General features: G+C 40.8%; 2 protein-coding genes and 1 long non-coding RNA gene across 3 annotated transcripts in view; 2 read left to right on the top strand and 1 right to left on the bottom strand.

Annotated features, from left to right (window-relative positions):
* The window catches only part of LOC144957541 (uncharacterized), a 10015-nt gene extending 2027 nt beyond the window's left edge, over positions 1 to 7988 (top strand). The window contains exons 2-4 of the mRNA XM_078888888.1: positions 4413 to 4614; positions 6916 to 7453; positions 7694 to 7988. Coding sequence (XP_078745014.1) covers positions 4413 to 4614; positions 6916 to 7453; positions 7694 to 7988 — 1035 coding nt within the window. The remainder of the gene's footprint in view (positions 1 to 4412; positions 4615 to 6915; positions 7454 to 7693) is intronic.
* A 4769-nt stretch (positions 7989 to 12757) lies between these two features.
* The window catches only part of LOC144957748 (uncharacterized), a 69598-nt gene continuing 57355 nt past the window's right edge, over positions 12758 to 25000 (top strand). The window contains exons 1-2 of the long non-coding RNA XR_013642199.1: positions 12758 to 12831; positions 15801 to 15922. This is a non-coding gene — a long non-coding RNA (uncharacterized LOC144957748). The remainder of the gene's footprint in view (positions 12832 to 15800; positions 15923 to 25000) is intronic.
* Positions 17176 to 25000, bottom strand: part of LOC144958198 (thyroid peroxidase-like) — a 26817-nt gene continuing 18992 nt past the window's right edge. Inside the window, exons 7-10 of the mRNA XM_078890005.1 lie at positions 23688 to 23862; positions 20573 to 20742; positions 19215 to 19320; positions 17176 to 17341 (exon numbers count right to left, since the gene is read on the bottom strand). Coding sequence (XP_078746131.1) covers positions 17245 to 17341; positions 19215 to 19320; positions 20573 to 20742; positions 23688 to 23862 — 548 coding nt within the window. The 3' untranslated portion in view covers positions 17176 to 17244. The remainder of the gene's footprint in view (positions 17342 to 19214; positions 19321 to 20572; positions 20743 to 23687; positions 23863 to 25000) is intronic.

The following is a 25000-nucleotide window of genomic DNA, read 5'->3' as shown; positions in this document are numbered from 1 at the left end:
AATAATAAATAGGTTTCATAAAGGTGGCAGCAGCCTCTTATGGTTCTCACACAACTATGTTATGACGATCGACCCAATCAGCAAAGTCCGGTCCGCATTCGTGCACCGTCGCGAACCCGCCGGGTAGCATCGTCACTACACACAGTTCGACCAGATGCTCTGCCGTCTCAGGTTCTTGCCTACAGCGGGTACATGTTGGACAGGTAGAAAGACCCCACCGATGAAGCGCACTGGCCGTGAGGCAGCTCTTCGACCGAAGCCGATTCGCAGACACCCAGTGTCTCCTCTTACTGGTATCAAAGCCTGGCAACTTCTCACCAAGCTTAGAGGAGGTTACGTCCCCGCCCCTACGAGGGATTGAATTTGTCCAAACCGCCTTCCATCTCGTATGTGCAGCTCTGTCCGTAGTCAGGGATTCTGCGTACAAGGGTTGCCGGGACTTATTTCGGCTCGAAACGGGGGCGCCGTACATTATGCACTTCAGAGGGGTATCCCCATTCCCTCTCTCTTTATCTTACTCATCCAGTTTCCCGTAATCGTCTCCCTCCGGACATCGAGGGGCTGGATCGCTGCCATTATCGGGCCCCATTCTCTAGGAGTTGTTGCTAGCGTTCCTGACACTATGTGCATCGACTTGCGAAGTTTTACATCCACCTTCTCAACGTTTCTGCTTCTATCCCGTAGTGGAGCGCAATTCTCCGCGGTGGAATAGCGTAGTGCCAGGGCGGACGTTCTCAGGAGCGCTTGGCTAGCGCCCCAAGTCGATCCCGCCAGCTTCCTCAGAAGACTGTTCCGCTTCTCTATCTTCCGGGCAACCCCTTCGAGATGCACCCGATAGGTAAGGCTGCGATCCAACGTCACCCCTAAATATTTTGGATGCGGCTCATATGGGAGTGGCTGGTCCCCGACTAGGACGTTCAGTTTGCGGGTGTGCCAAGCACTGCATAGGTGGAATGCAGTGGCCACGGTTTTTGACGTGTTCATCTCCAGGTACCACTTGTCGAAGTAGGATTTGAGTCTGGTGACGTCCTCGCTGAGTACGCTCTCGAGACGGGTCGACACTTTACTCTGAGTAACGAGTGCCCAGTCGTCCGCGTATCCCAGCCTCAGGGAGGAAGTGTTCGGCATATCGCTAAAGTAAACGTTAAACAACATTGGCGCAAGTACCGACCCCTGAGGGATCCCATTCTTCAAGTTCCTCACTTTGCGCGTGGCGTCTCCCGGCGCGACGTGGAATTGCCTTTCCCCTTAGATCGAAGAGAACAACTTCAAGGTCTTTTGCACCTTATGATTTTTGCTAGTTTGAGCATCAACCCTTCGCACCAGACCGTATCGTACGCCGCTGATAGGTTTATAAAGACAGCACCTGTTTGCTGTTTTCTCTCAAACCCATGCTAAATATGCTCTGTAAGGGCAATGACCTGCTCCGTGGTGCACCTCCCTTACCTGAAGCCCGCCTGTCGGGTGGCAGGGCAGCGTCTAGGACCGGCCCCGATCGGTTTAATAGAACTCGCTCCAACAATTTGTAAAGACAGCCCAGCAGAGATATGGGTCTGTAACTGTCGGCCTCCTTCGCAGGTTTCCCGGGCTTCAGGATGACAACTATCTTCGCATGCTTCCACACTTGTGGAAGATTTCCTTTTGCAAGGACGTCGGACATTGCCTCTGCCAGCCAGGTCCGTGCCCTGGGGCCCAGATGCGTCACCATATCGGGATATACACCATCTATCCCTGCTGCTTTGCTGTTCTTTACATCGCTAATGGCTGCACCCACTTCTCGGGGACTGAACGGGTCGTCCAGTCCGACTCCTCCGCAAGTAACGAGTCCAAAATCGTACGGTACACCTTGCAGACACCGCACTCAAAAGCCTGATTAGGGACCCGTTTGCTAGGGTTCTTAATGTTCTTGGCAATTGTGTCTGTCCGATGCAGCCTTCGCGTAATTACGGTCCGGGTCCAATTTCTTTATCAGACGCCAAGCGTGGCGGCTGGAGTGTGTAAAGTCGAGACTTTCCACGGTCTCCTTCCACCTTTGCTTCCTTCCCTCTGCCAAAGACTGAAGTAGTCTATCGGCTACGTCCTGGGACTGGGTCTGCTGGTACTCTTTGTACAGCTCTTCCGACTCTGCTGTCCAGCAAGGGATATCGAATTTCCGTTTGCCCCGTGGAATAGAACGTTGAGCGCTCTTAACCAGTAGCCTGCTAACTCTGGTTATATTCTCGGACTTGGGAGGAATGGCAGGAACTGAATTCCTCCCAGTCAGCCTTCCTGAAGTTCCATCTGCAAAGTGGGAGAGACTGCACCCTCGGTATTGTCAACCCCCGCTGTGACAAGAACCGGCCAGTGCTGGCTATGCGGAAAGTCCCCGAGGACTGTTCGCTTCACCTGTAGCGGTTCACCGTTCGCGCCTTTCGTAACGAGGGTGAGGTCTGGAGTATACTCCTTCTTATGGCGGGTACACCTGAAGGTGCCCTTGGCTGTAGGATCGTACACTAGGTGTAGATCATTACAGTCCATCCATGAGCGGAGTTGTCTTCCTGCGTCGTTGCAGTCTCGGTAGCCCCATTCGTGATGGTGGCTATTAAAGTTTCCCAGACAGATGGAAGGATGGCTGACCACCGGTACCAAGTCGCTGTAGGTGGTTTGTAGATATTATGCCAACACAGTCCACCTACTTCCACGGAAATTCGGTTCACCCCATTGCTGTCTGTTAGTAAAGGTGGGTCTCCTGTAACAGGAGGATATCTACGCTATGGTCGGCCAGAAGCTTTGACAAAAGCTCATTTTTTGCCATACTCTGGCTCTCGATGTTCAAGGACAATATGTGCGCCAGGTCGTTATCCACGACATCGCATTTTCTGTTCGGCAGGCAGCGAAACGAAGGTGTGGAGAGACGCTTGCTTTTTTCTCGAACGTGCCGAGACCCTGGTGACACGAACGCGGTATTATTTCGCTAGGCGCCAGACCGCTTCGCCATTGACTGTGCTGTATTGGAATCATCATATCAAAGTAGTGTGGCGCCCGGGATAGCGGCTGCTATTCGGGCACCGGGTTGGATCAAATTTAGTCACACACCGGGGCGAGCAGCTCATGTGGCTCGTTGGCTCGATACCCAGGATGGTCTCGTGACGGTCAACCGGGATTTACACCTTTGCCCTCCCGTGTGGCTAAAGCCCCCTCACTAGCTGCAAGGTAAAGATCCACGAGGGGGATAAAGGTGGCAGAAATAGAAATATTTTAGTAGCAGGATGTATAGGGAGATTCTTAGGATTCAGCATCATCAGCATTGCCTTTTTCACCCTGGGGCAGGGTATAGGCGTAGCCATCGTTAAGTTATAGCCTGACACAGAAACCCAAAAAGACTGGCATGTTGACGTCATTATTTGGTTTTTGCACCGCCTAGTGAGTTGTCGTTAGTAGTGCTCATGGAAACAAGTGGTCCCATTGCTTGAACTATTGAATACAACTCACGATTTGTTTTCTTTTGTGTCCAAAGGCTGGCATTTTGACACCATTTTTTGGTCAGTGTCAGGCTATAAGTTAACGACGGCTACGGTATAGGCCACAGCCAAACAGTTTCCATCCTTCTCTACCCTGAGTTAACTTTGTTATCCCGTTCCATGTCTTATCACTTCTCTGTATATCAGCTTCTTTAACTCTTCTCCATGTTCCCCGTGGCCTTCTCCTTGATCTACTGCCCTGAGTATTCAAGTCCAATACTTTCTTTGTTATAGTGGAGTCATTCTTTCTAAGGGTGTGTCCAATCCACCACCATCGTCTTCTTCCTATTTCCTCTCCCACTGGTTTCTGCTCTGTTCTTTTCCATACTTCTTCATTCTCCATCCATTTCATTCTGAGCAGCTTAGCCATGCACCTGTTTACTAAAAATATGTACCCTCCTTATACATGCCTGCGATGCATTCCAAGTTTCACATCCATACAGTAGAAAAATGTTACGTTTGAGTTGAAAAGTCTTAGTTTTAGTCGAAGGTAGATGTCTTTAGTTCTCCAAACTGCTCACAGATGTGAATGCAGTCTGTGCCTTTCCTATCCGTGCTTTGACCTCTTCGGATTACGTGGAGTAAAAGATGGATGAATGATCTTAATTGGCACCGAGCATAGACTAGAAAATATGATACCATCACTCTGACACCAGAAGATGAATTACACAAGGTATGTATCCAGTCCTCCGAAAGAGTGGTTTTACACTTCCAATGAAATAGGAACCAGTTTTTTTTTAATTCACATGTTTCCTCCCATTTTGTACTATTTATATCATTATAATACTAGAAACAGAATGACACACTCGAAGTAACACACACACATTCACAGCAAGCCTCCATAGAGACAGCTCCGCCATATTCATTTATTCATTTGTTCATATTATTATTTCCCTTTGTTATTTTGTTCAGGAGCAAGTGAGTCTGGAAGTTTTCCAGACCTTTCTCATGGTAGTGAACGTGTACATTGATGGAGTGACAAGTGTGTGTGGTATGGTCGCCAATGCTATCAACGTAGGGGTCTTTATTCGCATGGGTGTCTGGGATGACAGCAGCACCATCACACTCCTTGGTATGGCTGTCTCTGATTTCTTCTATCTCCTTTCCCTGTCTGGTGAGTATTACCGTAGCCTTGGTAAACACATAGCCTGACACTGACCGTAGCCTTGGTAAGCTCATAGCCTGACACTGACCGTGTCTTTGGTAAGCTCATAGCCTGACATTGACCGTGGCTTTGGTAAGCTCATAGCCTGACACTGACCGTAGCCTTGGTAAGCTCATAGTCTGACACTGACCGTAGCCTTGGTAAGCTCATAGCCTTACCTGACCGTGTCTTTGGTAAGCTCATAGCCTGACACTGACCGTGGCTTTGGTAAGCTCATAGCCTGACACTGACCGTAGCCTTGGTAAGCTCATAGTCTGACACTGACCTTGGCTTTGGTAAGCTCATAGCCTGACACTGACCGTGGCTTTGGTAAGCTCATAGCCTGACACTGACCGTAGCTTTGACAAGCTCATATCCTGACACTGACCGTAGCTTTGATAAGCTCCTAGCCTGACACTGACCGTAGCTTTGGTAAGTTCATAGCCTGACACTGACCGTAGCTTTGGTAAGTTCATAGCCTGACACTGACGGTACCTTGGTAAGCTCATATCCTGACACTGACCGTAGCCTTGGTAAGCTCATATCCTGACACTGACCGTAGCCTTCCTAAACTCATAGGCTGACACTGACCGTAGCCTTTGTAATCTCATAGCCAGAAACTGACCACAGCCTTGGAAACTGACACTGACCAAAATATGACGTCAAAAGTCAAGTCTTTTGCCACAAAAGAAAACAAATCGTGAGTTGTATTCAATAGTTCAACCAATGGAATCATTTTCTTCCTTGGCCTCGACTTACGAAAACTCATTAAGATGTGGACAAGCCTATAGATACAATGAGGTTGACGTCCCTCGGGTCTTTGCTATTGTTCTTTGCCAACCATGTCTGTGAGTTATTCTCACTAAACGGTATCAACCAGACTACAAAGGTTTAAGGTTACACATAGTTTTGTGTGTTGGTCCTTTATATTTTCGGACGGCAATGTTGTGAGTTTCTTAGCCAAACCGTAGCCATCGTAAAGTTATAGCCTGACACTGACCAATAAAATGACGTCAAAATGCCAGTCTTCGGCCATAAAGGAAAACAAATCGTGAGTTGTATTCAATAGTCCAACCAATGAAATAACTTGTTTCCTTGAGCTCTACTAACGACAACTCACTAGACGCTAAACAAACCTAAAAAATTACGCCAAACTGCCAGTCCTAGAGGGTTCTTGTGTCAGGCTCTTTGTTAACGATGGCTATGGCCAAACGCACGGTATCAATAGATACTATGAAGATGACGTCACTCAGGTCTTTGTTATTGCTTTTTGCCATCCGCGTTTATGAGTAATGGGATTCAATAGTCTGATGTCACGTTCGCCCAGCAACGAGCAGTCTGGTTCTTAACAAAGAAAATCGGTACTTTTTATTATTATTATTATTATTATTATTATTATTATTATTATTATTATTATTATTATTATTATTATTATTATTATTATTATTATCATTATTATTATTAGTAGTAGTAGTAGTAGTAGTAGTAGTAGTAGTAGTAGTAGTAGTAGTAGTAGTAGTAGTAGGAGGAGGAGGAGGAGGAGGAGGAGGAGGATTAGTGTATTAATTAGTAGTAGTTAGTAGTAGTAGTAGTAGTAGTAGTAGTGTAGTAGTGTAGTGTAGTAGTAGTAGTAGTCAGTAGTAGTAGTAGTAGTAGTAGTAGTAGTAGTAGTAGTAGTAGTAGTAGTTGTTGTAGTAGTTATAGTAGTAGTAGTAGTAGTAGTAGTAGTAGTAGTAGTAGTAGTAGTAGTAGTAGTAGTAGTAGTAGTAGTGTTGTTGTTGTTGTTGTTGTTGTTGTTGCTGTTGTTGTAATAGTAGTAGTAGTAGTAGTAGTAGTAGTAGTAGTAGTAGTAGTAGTAGTAGTAGTAGTCGTAGTAGTCGTAGTAGTAGTCGTAGTAGTAGTAGTAGTAGTAGTAGTAGTAGTAGTAGTAGTAGTAGTAGTAGTAGTAGTAGGAGTAGTAGTAGTAATAGTAGTAGTAGTAGTAGTGGTAGTAGTAGTAGTAGTAGTAGTAGTAGTAGTAGTAGTAGTAGTAGTAGTAGTAGTAGTAGTAGTAGTAGTAGTAGAATCATTTACTATTATTATTATTATTATTATTATTATTATTATTATTATTATTATTATTATTATTATTATTATATATTATCATCATCATTATTATTATTATTATATTATTATTATTATTATTATTATTATTATTATTATATAGTATAGTATGTAGTAGTAGTAGTAGTATTACAATCCATTGTGTCACCATCCATCCAGGCATTTCAGCTTGCTGGGCAGTCTCATTCTTCCTGCCGCCATCCAGTCTACGCTGGGATCCAGCCAGTGTAGAGTACGTCGTCTTCTCCCGCTCTCTGACAATATTTTCTGACGTTACGTGCTGGCTGACAGCTTTATTAGCTATAGAAAGATCCTGCTGCGTTCTCATGCCCATCAAGGTCAAGATTCTGTTCTCTCCGAAGAGGACGTTCGTAGCTGTGGTCGGTATATTCATCGTGAGCATCTTCAGTCAAAGTCATCTGTACTACTCAGAACAACTCCGGTGGTTCTTCGACCCTTCCATAAACGCCACCAAACTTTACCTATCGTTTTCAAGTGATCACGACACGATGATAAGCATCACCTACTACCTCAATGCTGTCATCCTACGAACCGTCTCTGCCTTGTTGATTTGCATCTGTACCAGGATCACCACATGGAGAGTCCAAAAGTCTATAACGTGGAGAAGCTCTTTTCCAAAATCTGAAACTACCAAGGAGCAAACAACTGAAGATGCCGTTGTATCCACAGAAAGTGACAAAAGAGAGTACGCTATGCTTGAAAAGACACAAAAAGAAAAACAACAACAACAACAACAACAACAACAACAACAACAACAACAACAACAACAGCAGCAACAGCAGCAGCAGCAACAGCAGCAAAAACATGGAATAAATGACCAAGAAAAGGCGTCCGAAGGAACTGCAATTCCAACACAAAAACAAACACCAATGACGAAGGGGCTTACTGGAACGATTTCCAATGAGACGGAAAAATCAAACCACAGAAAGCAGCATCAACCAATCTCATCAAAAGAGAGGAAGATGATCAAAATAATCACCTTAGTCAGTATGATTTTTATCACGTGCTACACGCCGGAAATATTCGTAGCTTACGTGAGTCTGGCCTTACCTGGCTTTGGGTATGCCGGGGCATATCATAGAGTATACAGTATATTGTATTACACGTGTTTCTTCCTCGGGGCCGTGAACGCAAGTATCAACATTTTCGTCTATTTCACGATGAGTACCAATTATAGAAAAGAGTTCAAAAGATGGTTTAACTTCAAGAAAATAATCTAATTCCAATTATCCTCCTCCTTCTCCTCCTCCTTCATCTCTTTCTTCTTCTTCTTCTTCTTCTTCTTCTTCTTCTTCTTCTTCTTCTTCTTCTTCTTCTTCTTCTTCTTCTTCTTCTTCTTCTTCTTCTTTTCTTTCTCTCTTCTTCTTCTTCTTCTCTTTTCTTCTCGTCTTCTCTTTTCTTTCTCCTTTTCTTCTCCCACTCTTCCCTCCCTTCTCATCCTTCTTCTTCGTTGTTGCTGTTGTAATCATCATTTAAATCATCATTTTTATCAATATCATCAAAATCACCACTATTATCATCATAACCACTACCATCATCATCACATCATCTCATCATCCTCATATCATCATCATCATCATCTCTCGTCATTCACATCATTGTCATCTTTGTGGCCTTCATCCAATTGATATTATCATAATTCTTTCGACAGAGGCAATGGTGTAAAAGATCAGTTTTACACCTGAGTACTGTAAGAGAATGTGAGTAAAGAGCCTTTTTTCGGGGACTTAACTTGCGGCGCTCCAAGCGGGATTCGAACATGATACCTACCAGCCGGAAGCCAGCAGCTGCTTCTAATGGTGCTCACATTACCATGTTATGACGATCTATCCAGGATGCAAATTCCGTACCGCACTTGTGCACGGTCGCAAACCCGTCCGGAAGCTACGTCACAACGCACCGTACAACTATACAGTTTTGGGCCCTTGATCACAACGGGTACATGTTGGATAGGTGGTAAGTCCCCGATGATGTAGTGAGCGCAGATTCTCGACCAAAGCCGATTGGCTGCCACCCAATGTCTCCTCTTGCTATTGGAAAAGCCTGGCAACTTCTCCCCCAGTTTCGAAGAGTCGATGTCCCCGCCCCCTCGAAGGATCGAATTCGTCCAAACCGACTTCCGTCATGAATATGCAACTCTGTCCAAAGTCATGGAATCTGGGTACAATAGTTGGCGGGACGGGACTTATTTCGGCTCAGAATGGGGTGCCGTCCATTTTACGCTTGAGAAATGTATCGCCATTCCCTCTCTCTTTGATCTTATTAAGCCTGTTGTTTCACATCATTTGATCACAACGACGTTTACTTTCATATAATTGTAAGAATCTTTGGTGTTTATTCACTTCCTGTACTTTTTTGTTATTGAGTACTGATTTTCGTGTTGTATTCGATTACTTTAAATATAATTGGCGCGTAATTCATAAATTGGTGTATGGATTGTGATCTATTGATATAATCATTTATTTTAACTTCAGCTTTTATATGGCGCAATGACCATTCAACGTGCTGAAAGCGCTTTACAAGGGGTCCCTGGCCAACAGCAACACTTAACATGTAGGACGGGACATGACGCCTGTTAGGTGATATTACAAGGCTCGAACCCAGGACCTTCTGGTCCGAAAGCGAGTGTCATACCACTAGACCACATAGCCTTCTTCTTCTTCTTTTTCTTCTTCGTCTTCTTCTTTTTCTTTCTCCCTTCTTCTTCTCCCCAACCTCCTTCCCCTCCCCTTCTCATCCTTCTTCTTCGTTGTTGCTGTTGTAATCATCATTTAAATCATCATTTTTATCAATATCATCAAAAATCACCACTATTATCATCATAACCACTACCATCATCATCATCATCATCATCATCATCATCATTCTCTCGTCAATCTCCACATCATTGTCATCTTTGTGGCCTTCATCCAATTGATATTATCATAATTCTTTCGACAGAGGCAATGGTGTAAAAGATCAGTTTTACACCTGAGTACTGTAAGAGAATGTGAGTAAAGAGCCTTTTTCGGGAACTTAACTTGCGGCGCTCCAAGCGGGATTCGAACATGATACCTACCAGCCGGAAGCCAGCAGCTGCTTCTAATGGTGCTCACATTACCATGTTATGACGATCTATCCAGGATGCAAATTCCGTACCGCACTTGTGCACGGTCGCAAACCCGTCCGGAAGCTTCGTCACAACGCACCGTACAACTATACAGTTTTGGGCGAGTGTCATACCACTAGACCACATAGCGGCACATAGCCAAACATCAGAGAAGAAATTATGCCAGGGTGAACGGTATGCTGGCAATTGAATTTTTACTTAAATGATAAATGTAAGCCATCGTCTCTTAACTCTTTCCTTACCGGTCATTTTCAGAATTCTCAAAGCAACAGGAACTCACAACATGTAGGACGAGACATGACGCCTGTAAGGCAATATTAGATTTTTTCCTCGACATATATACAACGTTGTTTCCGGTCAGGTACTTATTTTACACCTGAGTACGGTGAGAGAATGTGAGTAAAGAGCCTTTTCCAAGGAGTCAACTATGGGCCGAGCGAACGAGGTTCGAACCCAGGACCTTCATATCTCGAAAGCGAGTGTCATGCATATCACAAGAATAAACTCGTCCTTTAAATGTCGATAGATTTAATCCAGGATCTTCCGATCCAAGAGCGAGTGTCGTACCATAAGACCACATAGCCGGACTTAGAATGAAAATGACAAGAATCACAAACGTTGGGTCTTTTGCAATGTGAGAAATGTGTATTTATTCACCACCATGAAGTGGCCGAGAGGTTAAGGCATTACACTATCACCCGGAAGGTCCCGGGTTCGAGCCCCGCTTCAGGCACTTTCGTTTTTTTTTTCCTTGAGCAAGAAAGATAATTAACCCTCAATCTGCTCACTTGGACAACATGGGTGATTCCTGTTGACATCAGACATCTTGTTTGATGAATTATCTATATTTCTTCGTGGAATGCCTGGGCGACGATATCTTATGATGTCGTGACGGAATGGCATAAGAGGAGAAAAAATGAATATATTATATCCACTTCCCAACCAAAATAAGTAACAAATCGCTGTACATAAAATGCGAAGAAACACCGCTCTCGATTTAAATTTTTGAATTAACATGGAAACATTTTTTGAGAATTCTAAAGGAGGCACAGAAAAAGTCCAGCTAATAAGGCAATGGCGTTATTCTTTACACCAAGCGGACATAACAAACATAAACGTAGACCCATAACAAGCATACACACTACGATAAATAAAGACCACAAGCGCCTAGATGGCACACTAAGAACTGAGATGCGAAACGGATTTAGAATACTTGAGATCCATCTCAGCAGACCGTCATCAGTGGAAAGAACTCACTCAACAAATCAGAGAAGCTACCAAAGCTTCCCAGTCCGAAGAGAAGAAGGCGATCGGCAATGTCAAGTAAATCATTAAAATTTGGAAATTAACACATAGTTTGATATCTGTGGGTGTGGAACAGAGCGTCTAGGGTCAGCTGTAGGGTCTTTTCTTCGTACCCAAAAAGGTACTGAGTTCGACTACCCGCCTCCGTGTGTGGCCTTGAGCAAGTCACCTCGCCCTAGTTCAATTTGCCTGGGTTAATCCAGTCTTCCCTTGGAATAGACCCCGAAGACAAATTTCCCCTTGAGGATGAATAAAGGGAATTCATTTATTATTTTATTAGACTTCCATTACCTGGTTCATCCAGACATAACACTCTTTAGTGTCTATGGGTCACATATCGATGGTCGGCGGAACAACCCTCTGAAGTCCCGATTTCCATGATCGGGCGGATCAAAACTCTGAAGTCTACATACAAGCTTTGCACACCATGTTTTATATCATTTTGGGCAGATCAGACCTCTGAAAATCGGGACTTCAAAGGTTTGATCCGCTTACCGATAGGTGAAAATCGGTAACATCGGGACTTCTGGGGTTTGATCCGCCGACCGTAAAAATCGGGACTTCAGAGGATATAAAAAATTTGGGGTTAAATGCTATTTGTTACGAATAGTGGGCAATAAATATATACAAGAGATGAAGTGAGTAGGAAAGTGCCAGAAGACAATAGAGAATAAAATATTTCGTGGCGGCGATGGGGGTTTGAACCCGCGACCTTACAAGTACGACAACTCCGCCTAGCCGGGAAGAGCGTGATTCTACCGTATGAGCTATCCACGATCCCAAAGAAAAAGATCGTCTCTAACCCTAGTCATTATTAGAGCCCTCTTTTCCCGACTACTTGAGATCGCGGATAAATATAGATATAGAATGTCTTACATTGATAATTCATAAACAGCAACAAAAACATCGGAGGTCCCATTTCTTATCACTTTATTTCTGAATTCACGTTTTGGGGCCCTATTCATTCCGACCAACCCAACGTGAACATATTTGCAGGTCTGATAACTCCAACGTGCAAAGCGCTCATTGTAATGATGGAAATACAAACTCTCAAACCAACGCAAAAAATATAGTCCCATTTTACAACAATGTTAAATGGAGCCCATAATAATTGCTTTCGGTAATCAGACCTGCAAAATGCGTGTACTTCGACGTGTACACAAATTATATATATATATATATATATATATATATATATATATATATATATATATATCAAGGACCCCTCAATACAGGACCGGAATTTCTGAATTTCTGCCTGAGCTAGCGAAGGCATAGTCTTCTACTCAGAAAGTCAAAACTAGTAGGTAGCAATCTATTTTTATAAACACGTCATGCGCGTAGTTATTTGTAGCATTGTGAAATTAATTTAAACAGCATGTTCTTCAAACAAAATACATATAATTCTTATGATCTTGTAAAAATGATTTTAGAAAAATTAAGAAACTATATCGTTTTGTCCAGTATCAGATTCAAGTCTAGTCAGTATTGAGAACTATATTCGGCGAATGTTTACTCTACCGGCGGAGTGAGTCGGTGTGTTTACAAAATTTGATTTCATACCGAAAGTGACTTTCGTTGTGCATGTGGATTACTGTGGATAATTATATTCTATCTAAATTATATTCTAAATAGCCTTTGATTTCAAGGTAAATCTATTTTATACACTTTTGTGTTGTATCTAACTTGCCGAGATGCCTAATAAATGTGGTGTTGTGAACTGTAAGGGGAATTATGATGAGACTAACAAAGCTCGTGTCTTCAAGTTACCGAAGGATGTGACCGAGAAAAGAAAATGGTTAGATGTACTTCCCCACGTGAAAACTTTGAAATTAACCCATCGAAATTTTTTATTTGTGAAAAACACTGGCCTCAAAACGTTGAAATGGTTAAACTTCCTGGGGGCTTTTCTAAGCCAGCATGCCCACCATCTATCTTCAATGTCCCTACATCGTGTCTTCCAACCCCAAAATCTAAGCCTCGTCCACCCAAAACTGAAGATAAACAATTAGACTATTTTGTGAAGAAAGACAAAATTTTATCTTTTAGTAGTTTCAATCCTGATAAGGAGCTAAAGAAAAAGTATGACAACATAATTATTAACCGTACCTCTGACAAATTTATTTGCCTTTTCATGACTGAGGATTACAGTGAAACTCTTGCATCTGTGATTGTTCATGATAAGGCCACACTGTGCTCCCCTCTTACACTGAATGCACATAAAATGGGAATCAATGTGCCTTTGGGGAAAATCCTCAATCCCAATAATGGTCTGGGCACCTTTTCTCAATTCTTTGCCATTGTTCACTCAGTCATCTCATATGAACACAATATTGATAGTGTTGTTGATAAAGTTGTTTCTATTTTGAAATTAAATGTGAATTTTGATTCTGTGGATGACATTCAAAAAGCCAAACGCTTGAATTTTTTTACAAGACAACTAGAATTATTATGCCATAAAACATTTACCGTATCTGATTATTGTTTTGCCTTAGAATGTTTCCCCAAAGCAAATTATGAAGTCCTTCGCGAATTCCTAATCCTTCCATCTGCCCGCAAGCTTCAGTGTATTATTTCTACCACTGGCGTGGAGCAAGTATTGATAAAAACATTTTTTAAAAGTAACCCTTATCAGAAAAATTGTCTACTTCTCATTGATGAAGTGAAAATTCGCCCCACCATTGCTTATTCTGGTGGTGTTTTGAGTGGCATGGCAAAAAACAATCCAGACTGCAAAGCGAGTTCCATGCTGTGTGTGATGATGAAATGTCTTCACGGCGGACCCAGTGTCATGGTCTCAGTCACTCCGGTCTACAAATTGACTGCAGTTTACCAGTTTGAGATAGTTAAAGAAGCTGCAGCTGTAGTTGAGAAATCTGGTGGCATTGTACTTGGTTCGATTACTGACAACCACAAAATAAATCAACAGTTTTGTCAGCTGTTTGTCAGGACAACCGACTCCCAGGCCATTCATCCCTTAAATGAACAGCGTACTTGGATTTTATTATATGACACTGTTCATTCCTGAAGTGCATCCGCAACAACTGGATCACAGAAAAATGTAAGAAACTGTCTTTCGATAATCAACATATTGGAACATTTTCTGATGTGATTGAACTCCACCAGGCTGAGAAAGACAGCATCCTGAAGTGCACTCCTTTAACGCATGCTGCCGTCCATCCTACTCGGCTTCAACTTCAGAATGTCAAGCACGTGTTGAAGGTGTTCAACGACAGGGTAGTTGCTGCATTGCAGGCAAGAGGTGCCATTGACACATCATATTTCATGCGCCAAGTTCTGAATTGGTGGAACACAGTTAATGTTTCACAGAAAGGGATGGACTGTCGACTGCGGGATCCTTGCCGGTCTGTCCAAGATGGCCATTCAACCAGTCTTGAGAATTTCCATGACTTGTTTAAATCGGCACACTCAGGACATGGCGAGAAAAGAGTGCAGTGCCTGACCCACGACACGCGGAGGGCTCTTGTTCAAACTATGGAAGGTTTGATTTCTCTTAGAGATCATTTGCTTTCAAGCGGTTTTGAGTATGTTCTAAGAGAAATCCAATCCGACAGAATTGAAGGGGAGTTCTCTGTCTACAGGCAGGCAATAGGGGCCAATGCATTCATGTCTGCGGGTGATGTCTTCTGTGCCTTTAAAAAGCGTTTGGCACGGTTGCAGCCACATATTTGACCTCTATTGAGACGGATACTTCTGTCAATGTGCACGCCTGTCAAGGAACATTAGGGATGGAAGACGCTTCATCCATAGAGAATTGCCTGGAAAGCGTGACACTGTCAGATACAGAAGAGAGTGCGGCGGCATATGTGGCGGGTTGGCTGGAGAGGAAATGTGTAGAGGTGAACTATTCCGATGATGAGCCTCTTTTATCCTGTCAAATAAGTCAATTTATTCAAGAGGTCTCAAGAGGCTTTTTGACAGTGCCACATCAGTCAACCTTTGAGCTGGTCAAGTTGGTCTTTGTTTTGTTAAACAAACAAGACACAAGGCATGCTGTCGTCGCAGACTAGTGAAAATTTTGTCAATGATGGATGATTATTACAATCTTCAATTGTCATCCCAAGGAGTAAGTGGAATTGTTTATCATTTATTGTCTTTTCTAAAGTTTAATTATTGCTTGAAATACCCCCCCCCCAACACACACACAATACACATACAAAATTATATAGTATAAGATAAATAAACACTATCATAATGATAAATTAGAATTTCATGTCAATAATAGGCCTAAGAGTTCACAACATAACATCAGAATTGTTTCTTCTTATTGCCCTTCCCAGATATTTCTGTCGTCCAAAGGCAGAGCGGCGTATCTTCACTTTTTTCAATTCCGAGAAAAAATTTAAAAAACTGTTGGTGTTATAGAAAGATTTCTCAGTTACAATGATTTGACAGATGGAAAATACACCATTTGTATTGTGTAGTTATGCTCTCTGTTGAGGGACAAATAATTTTTAAAATTTCGATTTTGTCAGTGTCAGTTACGTCGCTTTGCCTGTGGACGGCAGATTTGCTATGTATGATAGAATTATACAGAAAAGAAATTTGGTTGTAAAAGTGAATCAAGTAGTCTACTCCTATATCATCCTTAACCCAGATGTTCACACGCTTGGCAAATGTCCTCCTTCATGGCATTCAAAATTTGGATAGGGATCATGAAAAAAATGCCACATTATACCAAACTTCCCTTAAAAAGGCTCGGCTCGCGGAATAACCAAAGTGAGTGCTTGTTTTGACAACAGGATTTCCATACAGTGTGCAGCATATATAAAAAAAAGAAATACATCAAATTTTGCATCTCCAATCAGTACCTTAAAGCAATGTGAATTTTTAAAAATCTCAGACAATGTGGTGTACCACTATATGAAAATCCTCTAATTTACAACTTTTGTTACTGTTGTGCCTCTTATATCATTTTTTGGTGCTTTTTTGCGCTTTTTTTTTTGCTTGTGCATTGCCTGTGAACAAATACAATGTATAATTTATAGTTTTCCATCAAGAAAAATAGGAAAAATTGGATTATAGGAAATGAAATCACATCGCCTTCGCTAAAAACCTCAGGAAATCAGCGTTTCGCGTCCTTCCGTATAGATGTCCTTGATATATATATATATAATGCAAATTTTCACTCACATTTTTGTGGCCGAGACGACTCGTTTCTATGTCTTACACGTCTTCAGTCGGCGTAATCCATTGTAATGTCCGTAGAAAAAAAAATATATATATGCAATTCTGGCATCTGGACCCACTTATGGGCCAAGTTTAGCATTATTGTAGTGGACAATATTTTCCGTCATTTTGGAGATTTCTATTGCAACAATGAGCCCATAGGGTATTTGGTTATCAGACCTGAAAATAACCGCACGTCGGTGCACGTCAATTCCGACATAGGATAGCGTTCTGAGACGTCAAAATCTTTTTATTTTTTTTAAATATAAAACCGGAAGTGAGCGTTTAAAAAAAAACATTCTATAAAAATTTTGGTTTGACCAAAATGTTTGGACAATTATAAATGTGCTTTAGATTGTAAAACCGGAAGAAACTTAAATCACAAAGACAATGAAGAAATAGAGTCTGGCGATAAGGACCTATAAGGACCTGTACTGGACACAATCCATAAGTATCCATCCCTAAGTATATCATGTGTTTAAATCAGGAATAGAGATGCCTCATCATTTTATGCTTCATTTTTGTTTGTTTGGTTGGTTGTATTTATTAATACGCTTTTGTAAAATCCGATTTTCCCCCAAATTGAAGTCGGTTCGTAATATACGAGTATATTTGATTTTGATGACTTTGTGGCAACGTGTCACGTGATGGGTGTTTGTGGTCCACATTCGGTCCACTCGTTTTAAAAAAAATTATTATTATTATTATTATTATTATTATTATTATTATTATTATTATTATTATTATTATTATTATTATTATTATTATTATTATTATTATCATCATTATTATTATTATTATTATTATTATTATTATTATTATTATTATTGTTATTATTATTATTATTATTATCACTATTATCATCAACATAATTATTTTTGAGAACTGGTCATGTTGTCTTCAGGTGGTTCCTCCTTCCAGGGAATCAAGTCGATGTCAGTGTAATCAGCACAGCTGGCCACGTCGTTCCTGGTAATGTGGAAGACACAAAATGGCGGCCGGTGAGGAAAGATACTAGGGATATAATATGATGGTTGATGTTTATGATGGAGGTGTGTTATAATGGTGGTGGTGGTGGTGGTGATGGTGGTGGTGGTGGTGGTGGTAGTGATGGTGGTGATGTTGGTGGTGGTGTTGATGGTGCTGGTGGTGGTGGTGGTGGTGGTGGAGGTTTTGGTGATAGCGGTGGTAGTAGTGGTGGTGGTGGTTGTTGTGATGGTGGTGGTGGTAGTGGTGATGGTGGAAGTAGTGGTGATAGTGGTAGTGGTTGTGGTGGTGGTGATGGTGGTGGTGGTGGCGGGGGCTATATTAGCGGTGGTAGTAGCAGTGGTGGTAATTTTAGTAGACGTTGTAGTTGTGGTGTTTATGGTTATATTGGTGATAGTGATAGCTGTGGTGGTGGTGTTGATGATGATGGTGGTGGTGATTCTGGGTGCGCTGTGATGCGGAAGGTCCCGGGTTCGAGACACGTTTCAGGCACTTTCGTTTTGTTTTCTTGGGCAAGATTATTAACCCCCTATTTGCTCACTTGGACAACATAGATGATTCCTGTTGACATCAGACTGCCTGTTTGATGAATTATCTAAATATTCCTCCATGGAATGCTAAGGCGAAGGCATCTTATGATGCCGTGGCAGAACGGCGTATTTGTTTTTTTTAAGAACGACTACAATAATTTTTATCTCCCCCAAAATTTGGATTTTTAAAATTACCAGGTAGACAGAGACAGAGCACTAAAAACAGTGGATGTATTAAAGAAAGCTGACTGCATTTGTATTGAAAGCCAAATAAAAAGAAGAAGATGGTGTTGGCTGGGCCATGTGGCCAGAATGGAAAAAGGGTCACTTCCCAGGACAGCCCTGTACTGGACAGCAGATGGAAAGAGAAAGCGGGGAATACCCAAAGAAACCTGGCGAAGGAACATGGAGAAAGAATTAAAGGAAGCAGGCCTGTTCTGGAACACAGCCACCGCAATAGTAGCCGATCGCAAAAAAATGGAGATGTCTGGTGGATGCCCTATGTTCCTCAAGGCCCGAAGAGGATTAAGTAAGTAAGACAGAGCTTTTACCTAAGTGGCACTTACGTATTGGTGTTAACGACAGAATATAAGTCTGGTTGAATATACCAGCTCTGCCTAAGGGCTAACCAACACCGGAGACTGACTCCGACGACCCGGCACTGCCGTCCTCTGCCGTCTTCCGGATAAAGATGTCGGGCACGGACAAAATACTAAGAATAAAGAGAAGAGCCGAAAGACCTACCCATACCAAGCTCGAAAAAAAAACGGCAGAGGACGTCGGGTATTGATAGGTCTAGCGGCTCTTCTCTTTATTATTAGCATTTTTCCATGCCCGACGTCTATATCCGGAATACGACAGAAGACGGCAGTGCCGTACGAGTCGTCGGAGTCAGTCTTGGTCTGGGTTAGCCCTAAGTGACACTTACGTATTGGTGTTAACGACAGAACATACGTCTGGTTGAATATACTAGCTCTGTCAAAGTGATACTTACGTATTGGTGTTGTTGCCTTAGTGACACTTACGTATTGATGTTGTTGTCTAGGTGACACTTACGTATTGATGTTGTTGTCTAGGTGACACTTACGTAATGATGTTGATGCCTCAGTGACACTTACGTATTGGTGTTAACGACAGACTATACCACATCTGCCTTAGTGACACTTACGTATTGATGATGTTGCCTAAGTGACACTTTCGTAGTGGTGTTGTTGCCTAAGTGACACTTACGTTTTGGTGTTGTTGCCTAAGTGACACTTACGTAACTGTGTTGTTTTCCTAAGTGACACTTACGTATTGGTGTTGTTTTCCTAAGTAACACTTACGTATTGGTGTTAGCGACAGAAAATATGTCTGGTTGAATATATCTGGTCTCTGAATTCTGACATATCACGTGGGAAAGGGACTGTTTCCGGATTTCACTGAGCTGGGCTGAAAAATATAAGACAATTTATAACACTTTGTGCGGCTATAATTAGAACGAAGATGACGTCACTCAGCTCTTTGTTTTTGTTTTTGGTTTTTTAGTTTTTTTTTTCATTTTTTTTTTAATTGTTTTTTGTTGTTTTTTTATACATCCAGTTGACTGATCATTTCTCACTAAATTCTATCAATCAGACTACAAACGTTCAATGTTGCATATAATTTTGTTCAATGTTACACATAATTTTGTTCAATGTTTGAAGGACGAGTTTTCTGGCCAATTTTTAAAAATATGGGTTGTTGTTTTTTCTAGAGTACGGCAGTATAGGTATTAACTCACTCAATCCTAGATATTTTTCCTACTTTTCAAAATTGGAAGAAGTGTATTAAAAATGAGATAGTTTTATTCAACCACCATTAACATGCAAAAACTAAAAACATTAGCTTTGATACTACGCCTATAATTTGTCTCAGAAAAAAATTTAATCAATAGGCATGAGGTAAAAGTGACCCGGTAAACTACGGATATAGATAGTTCGAAGATGACGTCAATCAGGTCTTTGTTATTGTTTTTTGCAATCCGCGTTTATGATTAATGCTCACTGAACAGTATTAACCTGACTATAAACGTTCATGGATGCACACAGTTTTGTGTGTTGGTCCGTTATACTTCCGGATGGCAATGTTATGAGCTTCTTATCCAAGCGCATACTATCTATAGGGGATGAGATTATCGGAAGAGTAGCGTCCCTTGATTGGACGTCACCCATAGTCTGTGACGTCACCGGCGGAAAAGTTATTAGAGAGAGAACGTCATGTTGGTTGGCGCATGAGTCTCTCGTCCTCGCTTGTTGTTGTCTTGTTTTGTCAATTTTATTGAGCTTTTGTTGTTGTTACTCAAAATACAAATCAATTTACACATTATATTACTTTCATATTATTATACAAACTTACGCCACCTAATTATTTGCTTACTTATTATCGTGTCTATTCAAAACGTCTGTACAAAAATTTTCCTTTAGTTGTTGTTGTAGTAGTAGTAGTAGTAGTAGTAGTAGTAGTAGTAGTAGTAGTAGTAGTAGTAGTAGTAGTAGTAGTAGTAGTAGTAGTATAGTAGTATATTATTATTATTATTATTATTATTATTATTATTATTATTATTATTATTATTATTATTATTATTATTATTATTATTATTATTATTTTACTTTAAGTGTGGAGTTGGACTTTCTTTCTTTGTTTTGATTTTTTTCCGACATACCTGAAGTAAATCCAACAACCGGGTCAGTCGTCTCGTAAAAGTACCTGTCACCGTTCTTGAGTCGTTTAAACTGTTCACCCATGATGTAGGCGAAGGTTGGACCGACCAGCGCCCCTTTCATGGGATGCTCGTTCACGCCACCGACAAAGAGATCTATGTCTTGAACTGAGCTGTAATGAGAATATACGGGATTAAAATTATATAGTTACCAGATAGGTCCGATTTAGTAAGACATTCTACAACTTTAAAAAATGAGCTTTTATATAGCGCAATATCCACTAAATGTGCTCAAAGCGCTTTACAAGGGGTCCCTGCCAAACAGCAACATTTAACATTTAGGATGGGACTTGATGCCTGTAAGGCGGTGTTACAATTTTTTATCGGACAGAAACAACGTTGTTAATGGCCAGGTACTCATTTTACACAGTAAATGTGAGAGAATGTGAGTAAAGAGCCTTCTCTAAGGACTCAATTATGCGCCGAGCGAGGCTGGAACCCAGGGCCTTCCGATCCGAAAGCGAGTGTCTTACCACTAGACCACATAGTCGCACAACTATAGACAGGTAGATAACCACGCCTCTCGGACAGTCGTCATAATGTAAACAATGGCCGTGATTGGTGGACATAACAAACTACACAGGTTTTACTATCGATGGTATGTGTCTTAGTAAAAATTTCCACTGTTTTACCGCTTGATCAATAAAACCAACACAGAAAACTCTATGTGTAAACTTAAACGTTTATAATATGATCGAGAAAATCGTGTGATTACTAGTCACCCATTTTGCGGTATAAAAACAATAACAATGGTCAGAGATTTTATTCACGTTATTGTTTATAAACAACCAATTATGTTTGGTTAATATAGCGCAAAAGTTTCATGAATTTATGCTCTAAGTCTCTTTACAATAAGACTCGAATTCACAAAGGGAAAATAAGATAATAACTACAGCACTGAAAGCTTAGTTTGTAGAACATTAACCTAAATTAACTAAAGGCTATTTTAAACAGTTCAGTCTTCAAATTGGACTTGAAAGAGTTAAAAGTTGGACAGTTTTTGGTTGTGGGGGACAGAGAATTCAAGATATTTGGAGCTGCTTTCGAGAAAGATCTGTTGAAAAATGTTGTTCTTAATGTAGACCTTCTAGTTTCGAGTTGAATGGAGATGGAGGATCGAAGATTTCTTGACGGTATATTGACGTTTAAGAGAGATTTGATATAGTCAGGGGTTTGTCCATGTTAATAAATTATTTAATAGGACAATTAATTTGTCTTTAGAGTCTACTAAAGTGGAAGACTGGAATAGGGAATGAGATTAGCGGAAGAGTAGCGTCCCTTGATTGGACGTCACGGGCGGAGAAGTTATTTGTAAACAAACCAACTACAAGCCAAGCGCTCCAAATACAAAATTTATTATTCATATTTCTGTACAAAAATGCATATCATAATCAACGTTATGCATTTTTGTACAGAAATATGAATAATAAATTTTGTATTTGGAGCGCTTGGCTTGTAGTTGGTTTGTTTACAAATAACTTCTCCACCGGTGACGTCTAATCAAGGGACGCTACTCTTCCGCTAATCTCATTCCCTATAGGCAGGGGTTTGTCCATGTTAATAAATTATTTAATAGGACAATTAATTTGTCTTTAGAGTCTACTCAAATGGAACACTGGAATGACCCAGGCAGCAGCTTCTTACGATGCTCCCACTATTGTGTTATGACGATCGACCCAATCAGCAAAGTCTTTACCGCACTTGTGCACCGTCGCGAACCCATCCGGTAACTTCGTCACAACACACCGTTCAACTAGATGCTCTGCGGTGGTTTCAGGTTCCATCCCACATCGGGTACATGTTGGACAGGTGGAAAGTCCCCACTGATGAAGCGATTTTGCCGTGAAGCAGGTCCTAGACCGAAGCCGATTCGCTACCAGCAAGTGTCTCCTCTTACTGGTATCAAAGCCTGGCAACTTCTCACCTAGTTTAGAGGAGTTTACGTCCCCGCCCCTTCGAGGGATTGAATTCGTCCAAACCGATTTCCATCTCGTATATGAATCTCTGTCCGTAGTCAGGGAAGCTGTGTACAAGGGTTGCCGGGACTTATTTCGGCTCGAAAGGGGGGCGCCGTCCATAATGCGATTCAGAGGGGTATCCCCATGAACCAGGCGTCGTCAGCAGTGCAGCGCTGCAAAGTGAGCTAGCGCGAGGTCGTGGCTTGCTCAAGGCAACACAACTCGCGGGTAGTCAAACTCCGTACCTTTTCAGTATGAAGCAAAGTCTAGAACGGTGAGAAATATCAGCAACATTCTCGTGGTTCTGGTTATAAATTCACGTTTCATCATCCAAAGATTCACTCGCTTTGAAGAAGAAGAAAAAGAAGAAGAAGAAGAAGAAGAAGAAGAAGAAGAAGAAGAAGAAGAAGAAGAAGAAGAAGAAGAAGAAGAAGAAGAAGAAGGAGAAGAAGAAGAAGAAGAAGAGAAATAAAATATATTTTTTAATTCCCTTTATTCATCCCATAAGGGAAATTTGTCTCTAGGGTCTATTCCAAGGGAAGACTGGAATAACCAAGGCGTCAGCCGCAGTGCAGTGCCGCAAATTGGCTAGGGCGAGGTCGGCTTCCAAGACACCAAAAGCAGCGCGTGATGAACTCGTACTTCGGTACGAAGCAAAGAACTACTGATTGATTACATGATGCCCTAATGAATGATGATGATATAATAATATATAATAATATAATACATTAATAATGCGCTGAATAAATGATGAATAATAATAATAATAATAATAATAATAATAATAATAAAAATAATAATAACATAATAATAATAATAATAATAATAATAATATAAATAATAATAATAATAACAATAATAATAATAACATAATAATAAATAATAATAATAATTAATAATAATAATATAAATAATAATAATAATATAAAAAATATAGATAATAATAATAATAATAATAATATAATAAAATTATAGCGATAATAATAATAATAATAATAACTAATAATAATAATAATATATAATAAATAATAATAATAATAATAATAATAATAATAATATAATAATAATAATAATAATAATAATAATAATAATAAACTCACTCGTAGACATTATCGGAGGAAGAACAGTCTGGAAACAAGATTGTGGAATAGTCAATCTTGTGAGGCTTTATAAATTTCATGAACGCAAGATCGAGGTAGTCGGTGTATGGTGGGATTCCGTGATCTCGCCCTCTCTGTACATTTCGGGCTGCCAAGTCTGTGCTGTGCCCTATGGCTGCAACGAGGCCAAGAGAAAAAAAATGATAATATCTGGAGCCTTTATAAAGCGCACTGTTCACTAAGTACTAACGAAGGAGTGAAAATGGGGAGGCTTCGTATGGGAACAAAACAGACAAAGGACGTTTCGGTTTGTACCCGAAACGACCATTGTCTGTTTTGTTCCCATACGAAGCCTCTCCATTTTCACTCTTTCGTTAGTATTTTCACGATCACCGGCTTCAGGCAGCCCCTACCGTTTTATAATGTTCACTAAATAAATGTGATCAAAACGCTTTTGGAAGGGTCATAAGCTAACAGCAACACTAAGCTTCATCAATGACAAGACATAACGCATGCAACAATGAGCCCATAACGAGGCGAGTCATTCGACCTCCAAATAAGTACACGTTGATAGACAAGCTCTATCGATTAACACATCAACGGTATGATGCATAGATCATAAAGGTGCTTATAGAAAAGGAAGAATTCCCGGTGAACAAAATCTAATTTCACCCTTTTTTTTTTTTTTTTTTTTTTTTTTTGGCTTTCGCCTAAATTATTTGAAAAATTAATTGGCAACATTCACGGAAGAGGAAAAAAACGAAAGAGAAAAATTGGTCAAAAATAACAAAACAAAACAAACAACAAATAACAACACAGCAATTCGTAATAGGCTAATAATATTTGTCAAAGAGTCGTACACGACGACGCCGAAATGACAACAAACACATCCCGCTGTGCTTAAATAATGACTTTAACCCATTAACGGCGGTCCGTCCTCTGGAAAAAAAACAGATATTTATTTTTAAAAATTGACCAGAAAACTCGTCCTTACTTCAAATATTGATCAATTGAACTGACCCTCATCTTAGTAAATTAATTGTACTCTCAAACCAGGAACCTCGCGAGGTCTTCTTTGAATGCTCTGGTTTGAGAATTTATGCCAGGATACAAATTCATTTTAAATCGGTCCATAATATTTGAAGGCAGGACGAATTTTCTGACCAATTTTTTTTAATTTGTGTTTTTCCAACGTACGCAGTTAACTTGTAAAAGAACAACGCAAAAAAATAAGGTCTTGGAGCAGATGTCTATTTCCGGCCTGATTGTTTATTCACCTTAGCAACGCCTTTCTCCCGTTATCATCCCTCATT

This window comes from Berghia stephanieae, chromosome 12 (genome assembly GCF_034508935.2).
Source record: "Berghia stephanieae isolate SIO BIC M18660-M18661 chromosome 12, UCSD_Bste_1.3, whole genome shotgun sequence".
In the NCBI taxonomy this organism is placed as follows: Eukaryota; Metazoa; Mollusca; class Gastropoda; order Nudibranchia; family Aeolidiidae; genus Berghia; species Berghia stephanieae.
This window is presented reverse-complemented; position numbering and strand designations above follow the sequence as displayed.